This window comes from Haliotis rufescens, unplaced genomic scaffold (genome assembly GCF_023055435.1).
Source record: "Haliotis rufescens isolate VD_foot unplaced genomic scaffold, xgHalRufe1.0.p SCAF_24, whole genome shotgun sequence".
NCBI lineage: Eukaryota > Metazoa > Mollusca > Gastropoda > Lepetellida > Haliotidae > Haliotis > Haliotis rufescens.
Window position 1 is genome coordinate 1,880,736 of NW_025963935.1, and position 24,751 is coordinate 1,905,486.

Genomic DNA, 24,751 nt, shown 5'->3' on the forward strand with positions numbered 1-24,751 from the left:
GACTGCTCCTATATTATTCGGCAAACGAGTTGATATGGAAGGCACATCTATTGATATATTGTATATCATTTACATACCCTGTACTATCACCGACATGCTGCAGCGCGATTCAGCCAGGAAAACAAGAGATGGTTTTCACTCATTGTACATATATAGGAATCGAGTCTTTGTAGTGACAAGCGAACACTTTAATCGCAAGGCTACCCCATCGTCCCCTATATATAAATACCACCATTGGCCTGTTTTTATTGTGTAAGATTTACAACTGACAACTAATTCCCCTTCTTATACAACTGTGTGACGTGAAGGGGTAATCCCCCTATATCCCAGGCAAGATACACATATGAGTGCTACGATAGACGTATAGAACATAATCTCCTACTCAAAAGGACATGCGTCAGCTCTACACTTGACTAAACAATTTCTCGGAGAGCAATTGTTGCCTGTAATTGGACATTTATGACACCTATAAACCTTTTTTAATCTGCACTCAACTCAGATCAAACCCTACAGCCTTCTTAAGAAGTGTGTCAGCATTTCCTGGGATTAATCATGTTACTGAACACAAGAACAAAGACAGTAAGTGTTTACGTCACCTGTGGGTCATGTTAGCGAGCTAGTTACCCCACGAATCGGATTCCCCGAGAGTTCTACCACTGTTTAGGCATGTCATTATTATCATTAAATAAATGTCAATGTAAAATAATTTATACTGTATACTTGTTGCAGGTTTTCAGGTATAAAGTTTCGTGTATGGACAGGTGTGATCCAGGTTTGCCCAGATCTTTGGACGGTCTAATCCTTCTTTGACGAGCGAATGAAGAAACAAAACTTACCAACATCGGGTTCGTTATTCAGAAAATGTTCGATAATTCCAACAAAACTATAAAATCTTTAGACTCTCTCCCAACAACAGTTTCAGCTATATTTTTATCAAATGAGGTAGAGTGTATTTGGTCACATTATTGTAATTATTAATATACATCCTTATGAATCGCGAGACTTTATTATTAAATAAATGTCGATATCAAATAATTTATACAGTTTTTTTGTGCGTTGTTTCAGGTGTAAGTTTCCAGGTATGTACAGGGCACAGACAGGAAGACACCTCTGATGCAGGTAAGTTCTGAATCGTGAAGTTCCTTTCTGAGTTGATATGTAATGGGGTTTAACGTTGCGTTGAAGAATATTGTACTTTTATAGAAACGTGCCTCAACGCGCGCGCGCGTGTGTGCTAATACTAGTTTGGACATTAAGCTTAAGTAATATCGACGTTCTAATCTCTTTTAAATATGGTGAGTTCGGTTGATACTTTCCATTGATTTACACACCAGAAATAAAAATAAACCAGACCAGTGAAACCGACTCATCTTTTCATATTTAGATCTATACATCGAGATTAAGACAGACAATATGACATGCACAAAGCTGCATGACAAGAGGGGTGTTTCACATTTCCAGCAGTAACAACACACTGTCCCTTCATGTCGATAAATATTAAGGAAGCATTAGGCTTTGGTTTCCACATTTCACAAGTTTTGAGACAAAACTCAAAGACTGGGACTGACAAAAGTGCATCCACAATACTTACTGTATGACAAGAGGGACTAGTGCTAGTTAACTTAGCAAGTCAACTTTCCTGCAGCATGCTCTGTCTACGAAGATTTCAAACAGAGTCATACGACTCTTTCTCAGAAGTTGATCAGGAGTTCTGCTCTCACGCCTCAGTAAATGTTCAAATTGCTGAATAATGGAAATGTAGAGGACAGTTCCAAATTTGTCACATCACTGACACCAGTGTTGATACTTATTTTATTTTGTACAATAAATGCAGGTTCTCATATTTTTTCATGTGCACACTTGACTTGCCCTTTTCGCGAACGATCGCCCTGTGGTCTGGTGCAAGAGCGTCTGCCCGAGGACAGAATGTCCGGGATTCGATAGCCGTCCGCGTCACTCCAAAATACATTAAAGATGGTACTTGTTATTCTGTCTGGCCCTCGGCATTAAGGGGGTCTTAAGTTGATAACAAGGACTTGTCGGCTCGAACTCAGTATACTGTGTCTGAGTGGGGTATTCCTGTTCAACTGCAGCATGGTATCTCCGTGGGCCAGCACTTTAAAATCGGCATCCGTCCGGACAAGTACAAGCAGCCACATACACACACATGCATGCACGTCGTTGTATAAGTGCAATAATTTTGGATGCAAAGTTAAATCCTATTTCACCTTACCTTCCCGCGAACACCAAGTATCATCACTGAACTGTTAGTTTCTAATGTTTATTTACACATTTGTTTTGAATAGGATCTCCAAAAAGTGGGTTTGTTAAAATTTAATGTAACGTCGCATTGGCATTATTTCGGTCAAATAGCTACTCCCCAAAAAGGGAAAGTACAGATCCAGATAACGAAATGTTTAACACCCTGCTACTTGTATGCACCACAGGCTCCTTCAAGTGTGAGCGATAAAAAACGATGACAACAAATCTGATCCTACTGTGTGAGTATGGCTTCATTCCTTGCATCAAGATATTCTAGATGTCACATAAGTTAACATCTGGAACTTCTAACAATTGCGAATAAATTGATGTTAGCGTCATATCGACACGGGACATCTATCAAGTAGCGAATAGTACCGGGCATATCCGATACGAATGCAAGGACTACAGCCTTAGATGTCCGTGAAACAGTTCACAAGTCATACCTCCGGCCATACGGGTCAAAATTATGTCTGTAATACCGGTTCAACAACTTGAGAATATTGTTAACTTTTCAAATACATCTTTCACTGTTTTGTTCTTAGATGAAACCTGATGGACGTGGTTAAACCTAAAGTGAATAATAAATAATAACCTCATTTTTTTCGAATGGTAACGATTGCATGATTTTATGTTCCAGTAGTTTTCATATGCCCTTCGTCTGCTTATTCCAACTGTCTGAGGGCCAGGGAAGAAACACCGTGCCCTGAATGTGTGTCGGGATGGTATGGAAGTCGCTGTGACAACAGATGTATTGGTTTTTGTGACAACGGTGGCTGTCACAGGGACTCAGGACAATGTCTGCAGTGCCAGGGTGGCTACTTTACCTCCACCTGTACAACGAAGTGTCCCTTACAATGCAGGGAGAACGATGACGGGCATGCATACTGTGACCGAACGACGGGACATTGTTCACAATATTGTAAAGATGGTTGGTGGGGAGACAGGTGTGAGCGAGCCTGCAGTGAAGGATGTGTGGACAACTCCTGCTTCTCCTGGGACGGGTATTGTAACAAGGGCTGCCTCCAGGGTTGGACTGGTGACGATTGTGGCACAAGGTGTCCAAGCGGCTGCCATCAAAACGCATGCGAGCAAGCTAAAAGAGGTAGATGTACCCAAGGGTGTCGCCTTAGCTTCCACGGCCATCACTGTGATCAACCCTGTGATAGTCGCTGCAGGGAGCATGATTGTGTTTACGACCACCACATAAAGTCTGCAGTCTGTAGACAAGGCTGTGTGGACGGATGGATGTCTCCTGACTGTCAAAGGAAGTGTTCTCGCAACTGTGAAGCATGTCTGCAAGAGTCTCGAAATTGTTCTCGATGTACGCAAGGCTACTGGGGAGTTGACTGCGCCAGTGTGTGTAGTTCCACGTGTTCTCACGGGACATGTGATATGGATGGAAAGTGCTATGCATGTCAACCTGGTTACTTTGGCAACACTTGTGAACGCCATTGTGGGACTGATTGTGGCAGGTGCGACATGACGAATAAAGACGGGCGATGTGATGACGTTTGTGTCACACTTTGTTCAAACAATACACATGGACTTCCCGGCCCTGGTTATGCTGTACATACAGGTGAGTTTCTATGTCATTGAGAAGTTGTAGCGATCAAGGCTAAAGTTATCATTTAAACTCAAATGCTTTTGACCTTTTGTACAGCTACATACACGTAGTACATATTAGGTGACCATCTACTTCATTAAAGTGAACACATCTTCATTCTATTAATTAGTGTTAGTCTATTGAAGCTAGTCACATCCAAGGCCACAGTCAGTTATACTTCGATGTGAGTTGCGATTATGTTATTCGTGTTTTTCTCAAGTAAGTGTTCACCAGTGGCACACCTTGCATGTTTCAGACAGAAAAGGCTCTACTTGTCTAAGGTGTCCTAGATTTCTATGACAATGGGTTTGAATCCCGATTTTCCCTGATTCTATTTCCACGTGTGGCAGCACCACACCTGGGTTTACTCGTTTTTTTAATTGAGAGGGCGATCACGTGTCGAGTAAGAAAGTTCCTACATGTTAGAATAGTGAAATTACTATCTTCATAGAGCTTCTAAAAATGATGTTAATTAGCCATGCTTTAGGAAATTTCGAACATTTGAGTCAAGCTCCATAAAAAAAGGTAATATTATACTGGAGAAGTTCATTAGTGTTTCAAGAAATCATGGCTCATAACTTGATATATTACTCATAAGGGTAGACTGATGGTCTGTAACAAATTTCCGATATTTTCTCATTGATCTGATTGTTCAGTTGAAGAATAATGCTTAATTGGTGAGAAAATACATGACGTCATCGATTGTGCATGCCGTCACAAATTCATTACCTGTCGTCATCTTCACAATAGCTTGCCTTCAGTGAGTATGGTTTTACGTCGCCTTTAGCAATATTTCAGCAATATCACGGCGGGGGACACAAGAAATGGCCTTCACACATTGTGTCCATGTTGGGAATCGAACCCGGGTCTTCAGCGTGACGCTTTAAACACTTGGCTTCCCCACCGCTCCTGCCTTCCTTGAATTTTATCAGTAGGGTTGACATTTCATAAGGCTTACTCACTTTACATGTCTATGTTGTATGTGTCTGTTTGTTGTTGAACGCCACACATAGCAATATTCCAGATACATGACGGCGATCGGAAAATAAGTCTGGACCAGATAATCTAGTGATTGATATCATGAAATTGATCCACACATCTTAGAAACGATGACATGCATCAACTAAGTCAGTGAACCTGACAACCCAATCCCGTTAGTCGCCTCTTTCGACGAGCTTTTTTTGAAGACCTATTATAACAGGGATCTTCACGGGTTATTTTTGGCTGGTAATATATGGAATAACCTCCCTGAAACTGATCATTTGTACCTCGTGAATGAAGACTCTTACGAACTGACATAGTCATAATGAAACTAATAAGCATTTACCAAAGATGTGTAGCTGTCCCATGGCAATATGTATTTCCCAACCAACAACTTCTTATTCTACCTCGAATCTAATAAAATGAAAAAAGGTTTTCGCCATTAATCGAACTTAACTCGACTATGATACTTAAACAGTGCATTTTTGTTTCAGATGAGAGGAATACATCAGGCCGTTGTGGAGATGGATTCCTGCAGCTTCCTGTCACACTTCTCCTCATGAACCTTTCATTCCATTTATTATGTAGATGAAATTGTGATGCATCAGAGATGGCCCCGTTGAGGTGACATTGACCATTAGTAAAATACGTGTGTCGTCTGTTTGATCTTTATGGTCGAACAATATTCGAACTGCATGTACATAACGGACTAGAATACGCCCCAGTCATTCCATGCTGTCAATACAACATCGTCCTTTGTTAGGGATTAGATTATGACATATAGCAGCAGTTCATATTGAGCTAGATATTATTGCACCCTACCGATAACTGTTTACGCCTCCTTTGCAATTAGTCAAACCAGAAGTAGACATTACACTTAATAATTTAAAAAATCTGATACAAACCAGTTAATCCTTCAGCAAGAATATGTCCAGTTATGCTCTAAACATAATTCTGACCACTCCATCTTCACAGATGCATCCAAGGATAGCGCCAAAGGTGCAAGCGCCACCATCATTGGTTCAAAAACTATTTCTTCAAGCTTACCAGATACGGCTACATACTTACTGCTGAAGCTGAGGCTATTCAAACAGCCATGACATATATTCAGAAACAAACTACAAACTACAAATTCTTTGTAATGCCTTCAGGCACTTAGGAATGTCAACTCGAATCATCCATTAAGATCACTTTTCACCCTGGATTCTCATCCTCTGTTATCTCGAAAGCTTGACCGCTATCGCTGCTGGGTGAATCTAATAATATTATCACTTTCAGCTATTGGGGCTGTTTTTTGTGTTTGATACTGACCACTGCTATTATATTATGATTATTGTACTTCCCGTCTGTGTACTGTCATTTTAATTAATGTGCAGTAATTTGTATTGATTTGTAAACCTTGAGAATTTTGTAATACATTTGTTGATTGCACACCATTTGTTGTTTATTTGTTGCTTTCACACTTAATTATTTTCCATACAGATTTTTGGGTTGATATATTGTATAAATTTGGGAATCAACACGTTACAAAGCATAGAGTTCATCTTCTGCATAGCTCACCTGTAGACTGTGTCCTGGTGTGATATAATGTGATAGAATCTGGACGTTTACGTAAATACATATGACATAGTACCAAAGGGTAGTGCAGTTCAACGCTGTTGTGTCGAAATTGAACCAACCCACGTAAATATTTCGCGATATTCAAAGCTTCGACAAAAACGAAAATTATGAATAAAGAATGAATACGCAGGGACCAAGTTTGTTTTTTCGACTGGGGGTCACACATGGTTGTTGGCCCATGAAAATGTGCAACAAGTCCTCCACTGTAAATCATTATATTCAAGTTTACCTTGGTAACTTACCAGACACAAGTGATGATGTTTATCACGCAGTCAAACTGTATCGTTATAGCAGTATAAGGGGGTAGTTGTGCTGAAATATTTGAAAGAAAAGGTGTGATAGAGGTGTGAATGTTGAGTTGATGGTGTTGATGTTGATGATCATAGGAAATATCTGCTCAAAGCAGGGTCCATTACATATGATTATATATGACTACTCTCATTTTTCACAGCACGTTCACATACAGTGTGTGTGTGTGTGCGTGCGTGCGTGCGTGCGTGCGTGCGTGTGTGTGTGTGTGTGTGTGTGTGTGTGTGTGTGTGTGTGTGTGTGTGTGTGCGCACATATGGGGATGTGCCTGTATGTGTGGGCATGTGTGTGCGTGTGTGCACACAGGGCCAAACACAACATACACACTACAACGAACATGACACACATGTACGCACCAAGCCATAAATGTGAGTGCATAAATCTTGAAGGCGACATTAAACCCAACTTTACCCCCGCCATTACCCACACACACACAGACACACACACACACACACACATCCCCCTCCCACGTATACATGACATTGTATACAGCTGCAGTTCTTCCAACAGTCTCGTAACTGAATATAATGGTTATTTCGGGACAATACACAACCAAATATTCCCAAGAAACTCTTGCGCAGCCTGTTTATCTGTGGTTCCCGATGACATCATTCAACAAGCTGCTATATTATATGATTACATGATCAGTTTTATCCAGAGAGAGTGCTGTGTCGTGCAGTCCCCTGGGCTTAAGTGGACACGTTTCTACGGGTTTCCCGTAATTTACTCCCGCTATGCCTGCATAACACGGTTGCGAAATCATGCCTCTACTGTTTCAAGCTTTGGGGTCGTGTTCCACAATATGACGGTATCGCCCCGAAGCTATGTTTCATATAAGAATTAACATGGATAGACGTCTTTTTCATTAACACAAACTACAGCAAGCAAACTGGATGTTGTTTGTGTGCATATTCTTGATATGATACTGGCACCCTCCAAAGACTAATTGGGGGCACGGGTGGCCCAGTCGCCGCGATTCGCTGTGCAGAGTTGTGTCCATTGGGCACGGCAGAATCCTGTGATTGTAGGTTTGAATCCCGGTTCGTCCCGATTATGTTTCTAGGTATGTCAGCACCATACCCGTGCTCATGAGTTTTGTCAAAGTGGTAAACATCTAAGAACTGCATCACCTCGGCTTTCCTCCCACATTAAGCTGACACATCGTAATAAAACTGGATTACTGTTAAAAGCATCGTTAAACCTAAATAACTTACTCCTCCGTCTGCAGACTGTCATTCATGTTTGACAACTCACACTTTATTAAACAGCCGAACTTTTTGTGTGACCAATATTGTTTTGATGGTATTCTTGGTGGAAAAATACACCATAAAGCTCCTCGCTCATAATTACATGACCGAGAAACAATATTTTGTAATAATGTCCCTTTTAAACACGGTGAGAGAATGATGAATTTATTTCGTAAAGGGGTCCCAGGCCCATCATATAAGGTACATTGGTTTAAACAGTTCAACTGTACAGGGGGCGGTGGGGTAGCCTTGTGGTTAAAGCATTGGCTTGTCTCGCCAAAGACCGGCCGGGTTCGATTCCCTACGTGGGTACAATGTGTGAAGCCCATTTTCCGGGGTCCTCCACCGTGATATTGCTTAAATATTGCTAAAAGCAGCATATAACAATACTCACTCACTCACTCACCGGTACAGAGCGCTGACTATTACATCAGCGAACAGATTCACAAAGCGCCCGTAAGCCACAGACGTTGGTGATTCTAGTGGTCAACATGCATCGGAGTCATGCAAAGGATGCACAAAAAGGTTACTAAGGTCGATCATAACTTACGATACGTGTTATACACTCTGGTAACAATGAGTCTCACATTGTTACAATGGGAAAGTACTACAAAACTTGCACATCCTTAAACACGGTAGTCTGTAAACAATCACAGATGTGTCTTGTCCAGGCAAACCAGAGACCAACTTTAGGACCTACTCTACCAAATCCAAACGCGGACATTTTAAAGTTATTTTGAACATATTTTAATTGATTTGGTTAAGTGTGTTGTTTAACGCCACACTCAGCAATATTCCAGCTATATGACGGCGGTCCGTAAATAATCGAGTCTGGACCAGACAATCCAGTGATTAGCATTATGAGCATCGATCCCGTTAGTCGCCCTTTACGTCAAGCATGGGTTTCTGAAGACCTATTCTAACCCGGATCATTACGGGTCTTTGATGTACTGAATTTGACTAAATCGGGTATATGATCAACACTTCCATATATGAAAAAGTGGCTCATTTGGAACGTTTTCATACGCTTATATTAAATAGAACTGAAAGTATTATTTACTGGAAAAGAAAACAGCAGAATGCGCGTCTATATGTTTATGGAGCACCATGTCAAACATGTTTGTTTACATGCGTGAATGAGAGAGTACACGATGTCATATGTCACAGTTTTCTGTAAGGAAAATCGAATATGAACAATCCAGAGCAGTGGCTGATGGCACGGGTATTTGTTACGCCGGGATACGATGACACACTTTCAACCACGCCACATAATAAATGTAACAAACGCACCCTCATTCGCTTGACAAACAAGCGTAGGAACATAAAGAAAACGTACCTGAAAAAAATGCCAAAAAATGATTATAACCAGAAAGTTTGTTGTACGCCACTCCGGTCTAACACATTTGTATTGCAGGTACATCTAGGCCAGCTGTGCTCCTGCAGTTACACCTGGTTCAGCAGGGACAGATATTGAAGACTCACTCACTCACTCACTCACTCACTCAAACCACACATCCGCCCGCCCGACCAAACACACACACCAACACACTCATTCACCCACTCAGTGTGAAGTGAAGGGGTAATCCCCCTATATCCCAGGCTAGAGTGCTACGATAGACGTAGAGAACATTATCTCCTACTCAAAAGGACATGCGTCAGCTCTACACTTGACTATACAATTTCTCGGAAAGCAATGGTTGTTATTGGGAATCCGTGACACATAATATACAATATGACGTCTGAACTCACCTCAGATCTAACTCTACAGCCTCACTAAGAAGTGTGTCAGCATTTCCCGGGGATGTATCGTGTTACTGAACAAAAACAACAATTGTGTGCGTGTCACCTGTCAATCTTGTCAGCAAATCAGGCCAGCAAGCTATTTATCACACGTGTGTGATTCCCCGAAGATTCTACTTTGGTTTAGGCATGTCATTATTAAAATTAAACATTTGTCAATATATAAAAAATACACTGTATATATGTTGCAGGTTTTCAGGTATAACGTTCCGTGTATGAACAGGTGGGATTCAGGATTGCCCGGATCTTTGGACGGTCTAATCCTTCTTTGATGAGCGAATGAAGAAACAAAACTAACCAGCAGCTGGTTTGTTATTCAGATAATGTTCCACAATTCTAACAAAACTATAAGACTATCTAACAACAACAATCTCGGCTATCTTTATATTAATGAGTTAGAGTGTATTTGGCCACATTATTGTAATAATCTATACAGTTTTTGGTGCAGGGTTTAAGGTATAAGGTTCCAGGTGCGGACAAGTCACATAGAGGAAGACACGTTTGATGCAGGTAAGTTCTAATTTGTAAAGTTCCCTTGTGAGTTGATATGAAAAGGGGTTTAAAAATCATTGCACTTCTTTTAAGACGTGCATTGACGTGTGTGTGTCTTCTAATATCAGTTTGGACTAATGTTATAGTGCTAGCTCATTAAGATACAATGTCACAGTTTACCATGGATACCAACTCAGACAAAACCGACTGGACCTTGTTTTATTCCCTTAATGCCGAGTGCCAAGCAGAGTAACTAGTACCATCTTCCCACCTCAGCGGAAGTGTATGCAACCATAGACCTTCCTTTTGCCCTGTAGATTCTCTATCCACTAGACCGGGAAGTAAGGGGTTATTTGACTGCATCTGAATTTTGAGCTTTACCCTCTCAAACCCAATTTAGTTGGATCAGCCTAAATGACACCATTCTGACCCAGCCTATAATGCTAAATGATTATTAAGATAGGTAAAAACGTATTTTCCTATTTTTAAAAATTCATCATAACAAACGTGGGTCATACATTATGTATATCGATGATTTGGTCTCTTTCAAATATGGGCAGTTCGCTTCATGCTTTCCACTGATTTACACACCAGAAATAGATATAAACGAGACCAGTGAATCCGCCTCATATTTTTCATATTTAGATCTATACATCAAGATAACGACAGATAATAATACGTGAACAAAGCTGTATGAAAAAAGGGGTGTTTCACATTTCCAGCAGTAACAACACACTGTCCCTTCATGTCGATGAGGGTCGGTCGGCTAGCCTAGTGGTTAAAGCGTTCGCTCGTCATGCTGAAGACCCGGGTTCGATTCCCGACATGGGTGCAATGTGTGAAGCCCATTTCTGCTGTCCCCTGCCATGATATTGCTGGAATATTGCTAAAAGCGTCGTAAAACCATACTCACTCACTCACTCACTCATGTAAATTTATAATCCAGAAGGTCCAGGCTTTGGTATCCATTTTTCACAAGTTTTGAGAAAGAAGTTTTTTCTTCAAATGTGTTAAAGACTGGGACTGACAAAAGTGATTCCACAAGACTGTATGACAAGAGGGATGAGTACTAGTTAACTTACCAAGTCAACTTTCCTGCAGCATGCTCTGTCCCACGAAGATTTCAAACATCGTGAGATGACTCCTACTCAGAAATTGATTGATCCAGGTTTCAGCTTTCACGGCCACAGTAAATCTTCAAATTGCTGTATAAGGGAAATGTAGAGGACAGTTCCAAATTTGTCACATCACTGACACATGTTTGATCCTTAGTTTGATTTGTACAATATGAATGTATGTTCCCATGTTTGTTCATGTGCACACTTGACTTGCCCTTTTCGCGAACGACCGCCTCCGTAGTCTGGTGACAGAGCGTCTGCCCGAGGACAGAATGTCCGGGATTCGATCCCCGGCATGGTCTTTTGTCACACCAAAAGACGTTAAAAGATGTTACTTGGGAATTGTTATTCTGTCTGGCCCTCGGCATTAAGGGGGCCTTAAGTGGAGAACAAGGACTGGTCGGCTCGGACATAGTATACTGTGTCTGAGTGGGGTATTCCTTTTAAACTGCAGCATGGTATCTCCGTTGGCCAGCACTTCAGCATCCGTCCGGACTAGTACAAGCAGCTACATACACACACATGCATGTACGTCGTTTTATAAGTGCATTAATTTTGGACGCAACGTTAAACGCCATTTCACCTTACCTTTCTGCTAACACCAGGTATCATCACTGAACTGTTAGTTTCTAATGTTTATCAACACATTTGTTTTGAGTAGGATCTCCCAAAAGTGGGTGAGTTAAAATTTAAATGTAATATCGCATTGGCATTATTTCAGTGACATAGCTACTCTCCCAAAAGGGAAAGTAAAGATCCAAATAATGAAATCTGTAACACCTTACTCCTTGTATGCACCCCAGGCACCTTCAGAAGTGAACGATGAAAACGATGAAAACGAATCTGTTCCTATTGTGTGAGTGTAGCTTCATTCCTTGCATCAATATATTCCAGATGATGTCCCATGTAGCCAGCTGTCAGATAAGTTACACATCTGGAACTTCTAACAATTGCGAATAAATTGATATGTTTGTGTCATATCGACACGGAACATCAATCAAGCAGCTAATAGTACCGAGCATATCCGATATGACTGCAAGGACTACAGCTCTAGATGTCCGTGAAACAGTTCATAAGTCACACTTCCGACCATACGGGCCAAAATTATGTCGATAATACCGGTTCAACAACTTGAGAATATTGTTAAATATTTAAGTGCGTCTTTCAATGTTTTGTTCTTAGATAAATCCTGATGGAAGTGGTAAAAACCTAAACTGAATAATAAGTAATAAACTTAAAAATAAAATATAAACTCATTTTGTTCGAAAGGTAACGATTGCATGATTTTATGTTCCAGTAGTTTTCATATGCCCTTCGTCTGCTGATTCCAACTGTCTGTGGGCCACGGAAGAAACACCGTGCCCTGAATGTGTGCTGGGATGGTATGAAAGCAGCTGTGACAAGAGGTGTATTGGTTTCTGTGACAACGGTGGCTGTCACAGAGATTCAGGACAATGTCTGCAGTGCCAGGGTGGCTACTTTACCTCCACCTGTACAACAAAGTGTCCCTTACAATGCAGGGAGAACGATGACGGGCATGCATACTGTAACCGAACGACGGGACATTGTTTACAAAATTGTAAAGATGGTTGGTGGGGAGACAGGTGTGAGCGAGCCTGCAGTGAAGGGTGTGTCGGCAACTCCTGCTTCTCCTGGGATGGGTATTGTAACAATGGCTGCCTCCAGGGTTGGACTGGTGACGATTGTGGCACAAGGTGTCCAAGCGGCTGCCATCAAAACGCTTGCGAGCGAGCTAAAAGAGGTAGATGTACCCAAGGATGTCGCTTTGGCTTCCATGGCCATCACTGTGATCAACCCTGTGATAGTCGCTGCAGGGAGCAGGACTGTGTTTACGATCACCAAATAAGGTCTGCAATCTGTAGACAAGGCTGTGTGGACAGATGGATGTCTCCTGACTGTCAAAGGAAGTGTTCTCGCAACTGTAAAGCATGTCTGCAAGAGTCTCGAAATTGTTCTCGATGTTCGCAAGGCTATTGGGGAGTTGCCTGCGCCAGAGTCTGTAGTTCCACGTGTTCTAACCGGACATGTGATATGGATGGAAAGTGCTTTGCATGTGAACCTGGTTACTTTGGCAACACTTGTGAACGCCATTGTGGGACTGATTGTGGCAGGTGCGACATGACGAATAAAGACGGGCGATGTGATGACGTTTGTGTCACACTTTGTTCAAACAATACAAATGGACTTCCCAGCCATGGTTATGCTGTACATACAGGTGAGTTTCTATGTCATTGAGAAATTGTAGCCATCAAAGTCAACGTTATCATTTAAACTCAAATGCTGTTGAATGTACAGCTACATGCATGTAGTACATATCACGTGACCATAAACTTCAATAAAATGAACACATCTCCAGTCTATTAATTATTGTTAGTCTATTGAAGCTAGTCACAACCCAGACCACAGTCAGTTATACTTCGATGTGATTTATGATTATGTTATTTGTTTCTTTTCTCAAGTAAGTGTTTACTAGTTGCACACCTCGCATGTTTAAGACAAAAACAAACCTCCTTGTCTAAGGTGTGCTAGACTACTCTGGCAAAGGGTTTAAATCCTGATTCTCCCTTATTCTATATCCAGATGTGGCTAGGCTTACTTAGTTTAATAATTAAAGGGGCAATCACATGTCGAATAAGAAAGATGCTTCGATAGTTAGAACAGTGAAATTACTATTTTCATAGAGTTTCTGAAAAATGATGTAAAGTAGCCATGCTTCAGTAACTTTCAGACATTTGAGTCCATGTCGACAGAAAAGGTAATATTATACTGACGAATTTTATGAGAGTTTCACAAAAACATGGTTACTTATTTGATAGATTACTCATAAGGGTAGACTGATCGTCTGTAACAAATTTCCGATACTTGCTCATTGATTTGATTTGTCAGATGAAGCATAATGATTAATTGCTGAGAAAATACATGATGTCATCGATTGTGCATGACGTCACAAATTGATTACCTGACGTCATCTTTAGAATAAGTTTCCTTCATTGAAAGAGTGAGTGAGTTTGGTTTACACGCTGCTTTTAGCAATATTCAAGCAATATCTCGGCAGGGCACACACGAAATGGGCTTCACACATTGTGCCCATGTTGGGCATCGAACCCGGGTCTTCAGCGTGACGTTTTAACCACTAGGCTACCCCACCGCCCCTGCCTCTATTGAAGTTTATCACTAGGATTCACACTTCATAAGGTTTTCTCACTTAACTTTCTGTGTTGTATCTGTTTGTTTGTTGTTGAACGCCGCACACAGCAATATTCCAGATACATGACGCCGATCGGAAAATAATCGAGCCCGGACCTGAAAATCTAGTGATTGATACCATGAGCATCGATCCACGCATCTGAGAAACTAAGTCAGCGAACCCGACCACCCGATCTCGTTAGTCGCCTCTTGGTTGTTGAAGACCTATTCTAACACGGATCTTCACGGGTTATTATTGGCTAGGAATATATGGAATAACCTCCCTGAAACTGATCATTTGTACCACGTGAATGGATATTGTTACGAACTGTTAGAGTCGTAATGAAACAATAAGTATTTGCCAAAGATTTGAAGATGTTCCATGAAAATATGTATTTCAAGGACTTCTTTTTCTACCTTGAATCAAATAACATGAAAAAGGTTTTCACCATTTATCAAACTGAATTCCAACTCGACTATGAAACTTAAACAGTGCATGTTTTGTTTCAGATGAGAGGAATACATCAGACCGTTGTGGAGATGGATTCCTGCAGCTTCCTGTCACACTTCTCCTCATGAACCTGTCATTCCATTTATTATGTAGATGAAATAGTACCACACCATCCTTTGTTTGGGATCAGATTACGACATATAACAGCAGCTCATATTGAACTAGATATTATTGCACCCCACCAATAACTGTTTACGCCTCCTTTGCAATTAGTCAAACTACAAGTAGATATTACACTTACTAACTTTAAAGAATCTGATCCAAACCAATTAATCAGCAGGAATATGTCCTGTTATGCTCTAAACATAATTCGCACCATCCATCTTCACAGATGGATCCAAGGATGGCGCCAAAGTTGCAAGCGCCACCATAATTGGTTCAAAAAATATTTCTTCACGATTATCAGATACGGCTACATATTTACTGCTGACGCTGAGGCTATTCAAACAACCTTGACATATATTCAGAAACAAACTGCATGTTAACTCTTCATCATTTTCTCTGATTCTTTATAATGCCTTCAGGCACTTAGGAATGTCAACCCGAATCGTCCGTTAAGATCACTTTTCACCCTGGATTCTCATCCTCTGTTATCTCGAAAGCTTGACCGCTATCGCTGCTGGGTGAATCTGATATAATATTATCACTTTTAGCTATTGGGATTGTTTTTGTGTTTCATACTGCCCACTTATATTATATTATGATTATTGTACTTCCCGTATGTTGTGTAATGCCATTGTAATTAATGTGCAGTAATTTGTATTGATTTGTAAACCTTGAGAATTTTGTAATACATTTGTTGATTATACACCATTTGTTGTTTCTTTCTTGCTTTCACACTTAATTCTTTTCCATACAGATTATTGGTTGATATATTGTTTAAATTTGGGAATCCACACATAACAAAGCATAGAGTTCATCTTCTGCATAGCTCACCTATTGACTGTATACCTGGTGTGATATAATGTGATAGGACGTTCAGGTAGATACATATGACATATAACCAAAAGGTAGTGCAGTTCAACACTGTTGTGTCGAAATTGAACCAACCCACGTAAATATTTTGCGAAGCTTTGACACAACGAAAATTATGATTAAACAATGAATACGCAGGGACCAAGTATCTTTTTCTACGAGACAACCACATGTTCGACACAACAAACGACGTTTGACTGTATATGAATAGACTGGGAGTCAAGATTAGCTGATCTGTTTGCCGCCGATGTCTGGCTCGCCCCCTTTACACGTGGTTGTTGGCCCGTGAACATTTGCAACAAGTCCTACACTGTGAATCATTCCATTCAAGTTTACCTGGGTAACTTACCAGACACAAGTGATGACAGAATTAGGGGATGTTTATTCTGAAATATTTGAAATAAAAGGTGTGACAGAGGCAATGGTATCATCCAGCTTGAATCGGGCACGGGTGGCACTGTCGTCTAAGGAGCCGCGATTCGCTATGCAGAGTTGCGTCCCTTGGGCACGCCAGAAACCTATGATTGTGGGTTAGAAATTATGTTTCTAGGTTTGTCAGCACCATACCCGTGCTCACTGGTTTCACCGAAGTAGTTAACGTCTTAGAGCTGCATCAGTTCGGGCTTTCCTCCCACATTAAGCTGACACACCGTGATATAACTGGAATAATGTGAAAAGCGGTGTTAAACCCAACTCACTCACTAACTCACTCCACCTTGAATCATCTCCCTCACGGTCTTCATGCGTTGTAACACACGTACATTCATATGAAATAGTATCTTGTGGATTAAATCTTTTTTTCAGGTTTAGATTTCATGATATAGGTCAAATAACAAATTACTTTATGCAGGACCAAAGGAACGCATCAACGTCAAATATTCTTCCACCTAAAAAGTATTCAGAGTATTTAGTGTGCTCCGATCTCTATGTGACTGGGATATTGCAACTTACTTAAACAGTCTCTTCTCACTGAAAGGTAAAATGAATGACCCGCACTACAGGTGTGAATGTTGAGTTGATGGTGTTGATGTTGATGATCATAGGAAATATCTGCTACACGCAGGGACCATTATATATGATTAATTGTGACTACTCCCAGTTTTTGCAGCACGTTCCTGCTCCCAGGACATTCTAGATTGACGGTATATGTGAATGTGTTTCATCAGCTGAAAAAACACACTGACATATGATGGTACTAGTCAAAATAAGTAGCTGCACTGGATATCATTTTTGACACTGTACTGGTTCGTCAAATTTGGAAATATCCTCAACACGCTTTGACACTGAGACCTTAAATGCTACTTAAGGGAAATTGACATTAGGAAAGTTGGACGTCATCCTCCCTCTTGTCATACAGTCATGAGGAGAGACTTTGTCGCTCGGAATATTTATGCATAGGTCTAAAAACTAAACCGTGGAGGCGATACACGACACAAGACGTTTTATTTGACGTCGGTTATTACAGGTAATGGTATGACACTGGCTCTTTAAAGCTATTAATGTCATATAACAATGGACAGAAAATGCATAATATACGGAAATATTAACATCTGTATTGGAAGTTAAATCATGTTTATAGTAAACTATTTAAAGAAAATACATGGATATCACAAGGATATTCACAAAATATTTACAAGTAGAACGATTGCACATTCAGAAGAAGCCTGCGAGATCTCAGATTTTCGAAAATTGTTTAGCAGATGGAGATCCTGATGGCCTCAAAAGCAGAATGTTGGGGAGTCTCCACCATTAGATGGAATAGGTCGGCCTCTTTTGGGTTATCAAATGTTTGTCACTGGTCTCTTTAAGCTGCTCCAAATAGGTAAATCTTCAGGAGGGAACTGGCTTTATCATCATACCATGATTCGATATATATTTTACGAATAACAAGGAAACAGAACAACTACTACATGCAAACAAAGATTTAAAGTTACACGTCAAGAAAAAATCAAGGACGATTATTATTTTATTTATGTATGTGTTGTTATTGTCTGTACGCTGTTTATGCTGTTTGTTAGTTCAATGTTTAATGCAGCAGGCATAAAATTCCAATTCCAAACATCAGTTTGACAATTGATCCATACATATTCACAATGACCTTCAATGGTGTATGAGGCATATGTTGATACTATTTAGTCATCATTTACATGCGTCTGTAGAGGCACACATAAGCTTTCATTCACTGCTACCATGCATACTGTGGAGCTGTGTTATATTTGTGGGTCTGTTACAAATTCACATTTTTCTTTTACAATCTTTGTAGCCTCTTGATGTGGACCATAAAGATGCCAGCATTAAGCTGGCCATTTGACACACGATCCTTGTTTAAAAGCAACAGTTGCCAACATTGCAGCGATATCAAATAGTGTTAGCAACATCATATGAAGTAAAATATCATTTGTATCCACAAATATTCATTTCACATTTTCTTATTTGTCATCCAACATTGTAATTCATCTTGAGATAGCGGACATACGTTTGAACTCACGTAAATATTCTGTGTTACATTTCCCTGTACATGACGTATTTAGCAATGCTTTGTTCTGTTGTACATCTGACTGGGTCTTGCAATTCGCAAAGCCCTTTTGTGTGTACGCAACAACGCTCTGTTGTTCGTTTGAATGACGACATTAAAAATGATTATTTGCCTATTCATAAATCCCCATCAACCCGCCTTTTTCAGAAACCTTTGTTAAGCTCTGAAACCAGTGAAATGTGCGTGGACAATGAAGTTGGCTTTGGATATGTTGGCACCACTCGTTTGTCAAAAGATCTAGTGAGCGACAATGGGTTCTGTGTCACATGTAAATCTTTTCAGTCCAAATAAAAGTGACAATTGTGGAGACTTTGAGCCACTCATCTTAGGCCGTGAACCATGCAATCAACATGTTATTATCTATCCGTTGGTAGGATAATTAAATCAGTGCCACCTGGTGAACCAACTATATATGCATCGAAGGTAAATAAATGATTATCGAGCCAGTTTGATTTTGTGGCTATATGAGGTGAGGTGAAATGGAGTTCGAGATTATTCCACTAACATAGCGACGTACATGCATGTGCGTGTGGCTGTTTGTTGAGTTAAAGTTCACTACTGGTACCGTCCACTGTACAGCTGTAACAATTATTTCACAAAAAGAAGTCATGAATCTGGTTTGCCATCACTATACACTTTTAGTTGAGGGTTATTTACATCTAGCTACTATTTCTTAGATGATAGTCTCGGATGTGGAGGTGTAACGTCAAGTACAACCATCCAGCGCTAATACATTGTGCATTTGTATTCAAAGATATTTTCAGTACATCAATAGTGTGCATATTTGTAACTTGAAATAATGACAAATGCATGAGCCTCGCTGTGACGTGCTACCCATACAGCTCCGGACTGTCTCGGACCCACCGGTATCCACATGTCCGTCTTTGACTGGAGACATTTGAAAGAATCTCAACACAAATAATTTCAAAGGCTTGACCAAATACCTAATTTGGGGTATAGTGTGCACATAAAAATACCGAGTGTCGTAAAGACACATTTAGGTAATACCATACTGGCTATGATGAAATTTACATGACTCAGTTACATATATAAACACACATGATATATACTGGACGGAGCCCATTAAAGTACCCACCATATACTAAGTCCCGAGTGTCGATTTTGTTGGTGCCCGTACGGTGGTTCTTATATAAGTGCAGGGCCAGCAGCATGGTGGCTATGGTGGGATCTCTATGTGATAGACGAGTGCACTGCTTGGCCCTGTGATTTGGTTTTAAAGTGAGTGAGTGAGTGAGTTGGGGAGGTTTAACGCCCCTTTAACAGTATTCCAGTTATATCACGGCGTGTCAGCTTAATGTGGGAGGAAAGGCTGAAGTGATGCAGATCTCAGACATTTACCACTTCGGTGAAACCCACGAACTCGGATATGGTGTTGAGTAACCTAAAATCATAATCAGGGCGAACCGGGATTTGAACCACAATCAGGAGGGACGCAAATCTGATCAGTGAATCGCGGCGTCTTAGCCGACAGGGCCCCCTGTGCCCCCCTTGGCTTTAAAGGGCACAATGCAATGGTGATGATCATTAATACTGAGATCAGCTTTTTTATCAAATGGCAATTGAGTGATGTACAGTCATATACATGGCTACATGGTAATTACCCTATGGATGAAAGGTTGTCCTGAATCGGTCGCTGTTATCGCATTTCGTGACGCTGTCTTCGAATCTTATTAGAAGGACGTTGTCCAATGTACCTTCCAATTTTTTTAAGCCTTTCCCGGTAGAAACGCAATGCAATACCAAGTGCAATTACACAACAGAGCAGCGGTAGTCCAATAGCAAAACCTAAGGTGAGGTCGGATGGTGATGACTCTGTCGTAGTTGGACTTGTGGGTGTTGACGATCTCTCAGATACTGTTGGTGAGCTTGGTGACGTGTAGCTGGTTCCTTAAATAGAAAAAAAGGCTAAATTAAATTGGGAGAAAACATTCGCAGATATTTCGTTCTCGTCCTACACTCTTGTGAAGCACTCAAATGACACAACTAAAATTTGTCAATGTCAAGTGTTGGATTACCCTTAATAAATGTTAACAAAAAAACCACTTCAACCATAACAGTATGTGTTTGTACTGAAGGAATGGAATGAAGATAGTTTTGTTTGTTTGTGGAGCTACATGCTGGTGTATAAATGATCCAATCAGGGCCAGAAAGTCCAGTGATTAACATTATGACCATCGATGTACGCAAATGAAAACAATAACATGAAATCCACCAAATCACCGACTCGTGGGTTGTTGAGGACCTATTCTAGCCTGGAATCGACACGGGAACGGTTGAGGATGGTAGTTACGTACCTGTCGACGTAGGGGATGTTGTCGGTGAAGGAGCAGCTGGAAGAGAAGAACAGACACGTTATATTTGTACAAGATGTCATATGATTTTATGGATACAATTTTGTTCCAAAAGGAATTCGCTCTTTCTAATAGGTCGTTTAAAAAGTGGTTATTGCTGTTAAGTCACCTACTACAACATGACATTTTTCGGTTTCCCTTGACATATATTGTTGTTTAGTTATCAGCCAACGGAAAACAAATGCTAGATGTCCATCGTCAACCTTAACAGTATATATTTGAACTGGAGGAATACTGTGAGGATATCAGTATTAAGATAAATACCTACCGCTCAACTTGGAAACTCCGTCGCACGTAAGTGATCTATTGCTGTTGTCACATCTAAACATAACACTGACATTTCCAAAACGATCAGATGAGACGTTGAAGAAGTGGTGCTGGACAGTGTCGGTAATGTTGTGCGCGGTCTGGTTCTGCAACAAGACGTCTGTGACGCTGCCTGTAGTTAGGTCAAATCCAGCTTGTTGAGAACAGTAGTAGCCTCTGATGTCTACTGTCAGAGTGAGATTTTTACCTGGCTCCAGTACATCAGTGTCTGTATCACTACTATATTGCACTGTGGTGGACCTGGTCGGTAAATCATGTACATGTCAATGTCACTCTAATTTCTGGTGTTAAAAAGAGAAAAGTTTCATCCAGCAAAAAGCATTCATGCATTTACAAGCAAAATTGAAAATGTCTAATGTAATATATTTTTTTCTCAATTTTCTCAGTGAATAGATAACAACTATTAACAACTCTAACATTTAGACTCACTTTTTAACAACCTCTTAACTCCACTACAGCTGAGATCACTGCTCATGACGTCACATGCAAACGACACCGTGACGTCACCAAAACGTGAAAGGTCAATATTGATAGTTTTGGTAATTGCGTCATTCGTGACATCACTGACGTTGTGTTTCATCGACAACGTCTCCATGACAGCACCAGTGGTAAGGTTAAAGCCAGTGTCCAGGGAACAGTAGTAGCCGTTGATGTACACTGTGACTGTCAGGTTTGTGCTGAGCTCAAGGGCGTCTGTGTCCACATCACTACTGATGTTACATTCCGGAGTTTCTGTTGACAGAAAATACACAAAGTGTTGATGATTCCAAAAATGACATTATCAAATTGGCTCCACTAAATTGACGATGGAAACATAACCAGGTGTTGACTGGTTGGTTGGTTAGTTGGTTTGTTGTTTAACCCGCACTCTGCAGTATTGAAGCTATATTACAGCGGTCTGTAAATATTCGAGTCTGGACCAGACAATCCAGTGTTTGAAATCATGAGCATCGATCCACGCAAATGGTTGTTGGTAGACAGTAACATGTTTAGATATATTTAGTTAAAATTTATATATTTGTCCGGCTTATAACATATTGGCTGATCAGTTTTACATATAAAAGCAATATTCATTCATACATCTCGTCTAATTTCCGAATGCCGGTGCTAAGTATTTGTTTTCGCCTGTCCCCGCAGCGATCGCATGCACAACAAACGAAAGTAGCAGTAGCAGAACAATTTGGATTTGATGATGAGCCGTAACAATACATACTCAATGTGTGATTGCATAATATTATGTTTTACCCTGAGCCGTCGCTATATATAACATGCATAACAAAACGAAAATAGCAGTAGCAGAACAATTTGGAATTGATGACGAAAAGTGGTAACTCGTAAATTAATAATGAACGAGAGAGAGGTCAAAAGTTTACTTGAAAAGTAATTGTTGGTTAACCCTTTAAATCCGCATTTGTTGACTTATCAATATGATCACCAAGGAACCGTTGATTATTGAATTTAACCATTCAATTTTGACAATGTGGCGCGGAAATAATATAGGTCCCCAGCAACCTATGCTTGTCGTAATAGGTGACTAAATGAAGCCTGGTCTCCCGATCCATTCAGTCGCCCCTTATGACCAGCAAATACATGTTGCTGGGGAACTGTATTTTTATCAGGAATCCACACCGGTTAATGGCTAGATCCGATGATCTATAATCTGTCGAAACGTGTTGTGTAAATACTTACTAGCTGCGGCGAGATGACACACGTCTACAGGGATGGCACCAACTACAGTCGCATCCACGATCGTCCATGTTCCAGCATCATTCACTCCGACACTGTCTATAGTGAGTGTAGAGTGTGTACCATTAAGTGTGGCCCTGTATCCAGGCACAGGGCTGCAGCTGGGGTTGCAGTTGACGACATACCGACCGTCAGTTGGTCGTACCCATATAAAGCCTGTATAGTTGCTTCTGTCACCAGTTATAGTATATTCTGTATTCAGTGTTGCCACTCCACCTGGACACGGGGCTTGTGTAGGGGATACACCTACAGTAGCAATGAAACACCAACCACTACAAGGCTGATCTACTTCAGAAATTACCACAGTAACTGTTTATGGAGGTATTTAAGTAAACACCCGTGCTTATATAGTGTAATCACCTCCTTAAATGCACAATATATTTTAATAAATTGTTATAAATAAATAATCAACAATAATAAGTTCACATCAACTGTAGACACCTCTACGTAATCAGTGACAGAGTTCATTTTATTTTTAGCCAAACAGGAAACAGCATCTGCTAGTGGGCTTCTCTTACGTTCTGAAGATTTATAGAAACAAGAAAGCAAGCACATTTGCTTGGTTAAAAAAAATCATATATAAATGTAGAGTAAAAAAAAATCTAAATCATATGATTATGAAGGTTGATGAAACATACTTAATCGTTACGTTAAGTGTAAAAAAATTAAATGATATATATTTAACCTGGCTACTTTTTCAGAAAATAACATGGACATTTAAACTTACTTACCATGGATGAAGGTTGCATTCAGAACCACTAATACATGTACTTGGTTTTGTTTAACCATCATTTTCAAGAAACTGGAAAGAGAAATAGAGAGCGAGATTGCTACATGTTTCCCCACTCAGTCAAGATAAGGACATTATTTGTCATATTTAACCTCTGGACATCTACCAACTATCATCATATCACTTTTTAAAAGTGTGTACTTTTATGGGAAGGGACGGTGGCACAGTGGGTAATGCGTTCGATCGTCACACCGAAGGAGCGGGTTCAATTCCCTCATGTTAAAATGGGGGGCACGGGTGGCCCAGTCGTCTAAGGCGCTGCGATTCGCTGGTCAGAGTTGCGTCCCTTGGGCACGCCAGACACCTATGATTGTGGGTTCGAATCCCGGTTCGCCCCGATTATGTTTCTAGGTTTGTCAGCACCATACCCGTGCTCGTGGGTTTCATCGAAGTGGTTAACGTCTGAAACCTGCATCACTTCCGGCTTTCCTCCCACATTAAGCTGACACCCCGCGATATAACTGGAATACTGTTAAAAGCAGCGTTAAACCCAACTCACTCACTCACTCATGTTAAAATGTGTGAAGCCCATTTCTCGTGTCACCCGCAGTGGTTTTCGAATGTCATTGCCAACAGCAGCGTAAAATAATCATCATTCATTTCATTATGCAAATAGGTTACGAACCAAAAATATCTTTGTTTGACAGAAAATATAAATATGCACTTACAGTATATATATTTGGTAAAATGTATGAAACAATTGATAACGTACCGATTGTACCACCTGCTGTCATAGAAATATCTGAAAAACATGACAAGCAAATCATTCAAGAAATATGTACATTGACTTGTAAAATATTCCCAAAATATTTCCATGCAGCAATAATTGTATTCAAAAAGAAACTACCTTTATAA

At 40.4% G+C, this 24,751-nt stretch overlaps 3 protein-coding genes across 4 annotated transcripts; 2 read left to right on the forward strand and 1 right to left on the reverse strand.

The window, feature by feature from the left end:
- The first annotated feature begins 379 nt into the window (after positions 1 to 379).
- On the forward strand, positions 380 to 6,277 carry LOC124122851 (multiple epidermal growth factor-like domains protein 6). Of its 2 annotated transcripts, XM_048401940.1 has the most exons (6): positions 380 to 579; positions 730 to 845; positions 1,066 to 1,119; positions 2,448 to 2,501; positions 2,900 to 3,838; positions 5,341 to 6,277. In XM_048401940.1, the coding sequence occupies exons 4-6, from the start codon at positions 2,477 to 2,479 to the stop codon at positions 5,436 to 5,438; spliced, it is 1,062 nt and encodes a 353-aa protein (XP_048257897.1). In that variant the 5' UTR covers positions 380 to 579; positions 730 to 845; positions 1,066 to 1,119; positions 2,448 to 2,476; the 3' UTR covers positions 5,439 to 6,277. The 2 variants fall into 2 exon arrangements, with proteins under 2 accessions (XP_048257897.1, XP_048257898.1); XM_048401941.1 differs by lacking the exon at positions 380 to 579 and having other exon boundaries at positions 650 to 845; positions 2,903 to 3,838.
- Positions 6,278 to 10,012: 3,735 nt separating this feature from the next.
- LOC124119028 (protein draper-like) lies at positions 10,013 to 15,924 on the forward strand. Its single transcript, XM_048401942.1, has 5 exons — positions 10,013 to 10,129; positions 10,271 to 10,332; positions 12,236 to 12,288; positions 12,730 to 13,668; positions 15,150 to 15,924. The coding sequence occupies exons 3-5, from the start codon at positions 12,255 to 12,257 to the stop codon at positions 15,245 to 15,247; spliced, it is 1,071 nt and encodes a 356-aa protein (XP_048257899.1). The 5' UTR covers positions 10,013 to 10,129; positions 10,271 to 10,332; positions 12,236 to 12,254; the 3' UTR covers positions 15,248 to 15,924.
- A 1,633-nt stretch (positions 15,925 to 17,557) lies between these two features.
- LOC125383562 lies at positions 17,558 to 24,701 on the reverse strand. The gene is made up of 7 exons (XM_048401943.1): positions 24,609 to 24,701; positions 23,838 to 23,908; positions 23,050 to 23,352; positions 21,801 to 22,092; positions 21,302 to 21,600; positions 20,977 to 21,012; positions 17,558 to 20,569 (listed from the first exon to the last, which is right to left on the reverse strand). The coding sequence occupies exons 1-7, from the start codon at positions 24,647 to 24,649 to the stop codon at positions 20,319 to 20,321; spliced, it is 1,293 nt and encodes a 430-aa protein (XP_048257900.1). The 5' UTR covers positions 24,650 to 24,701; the 3' UTR covers positions 17,558 to 20,318.
- Positions 24,702 to 24,751: the final 50 nt, after the last annotated feature.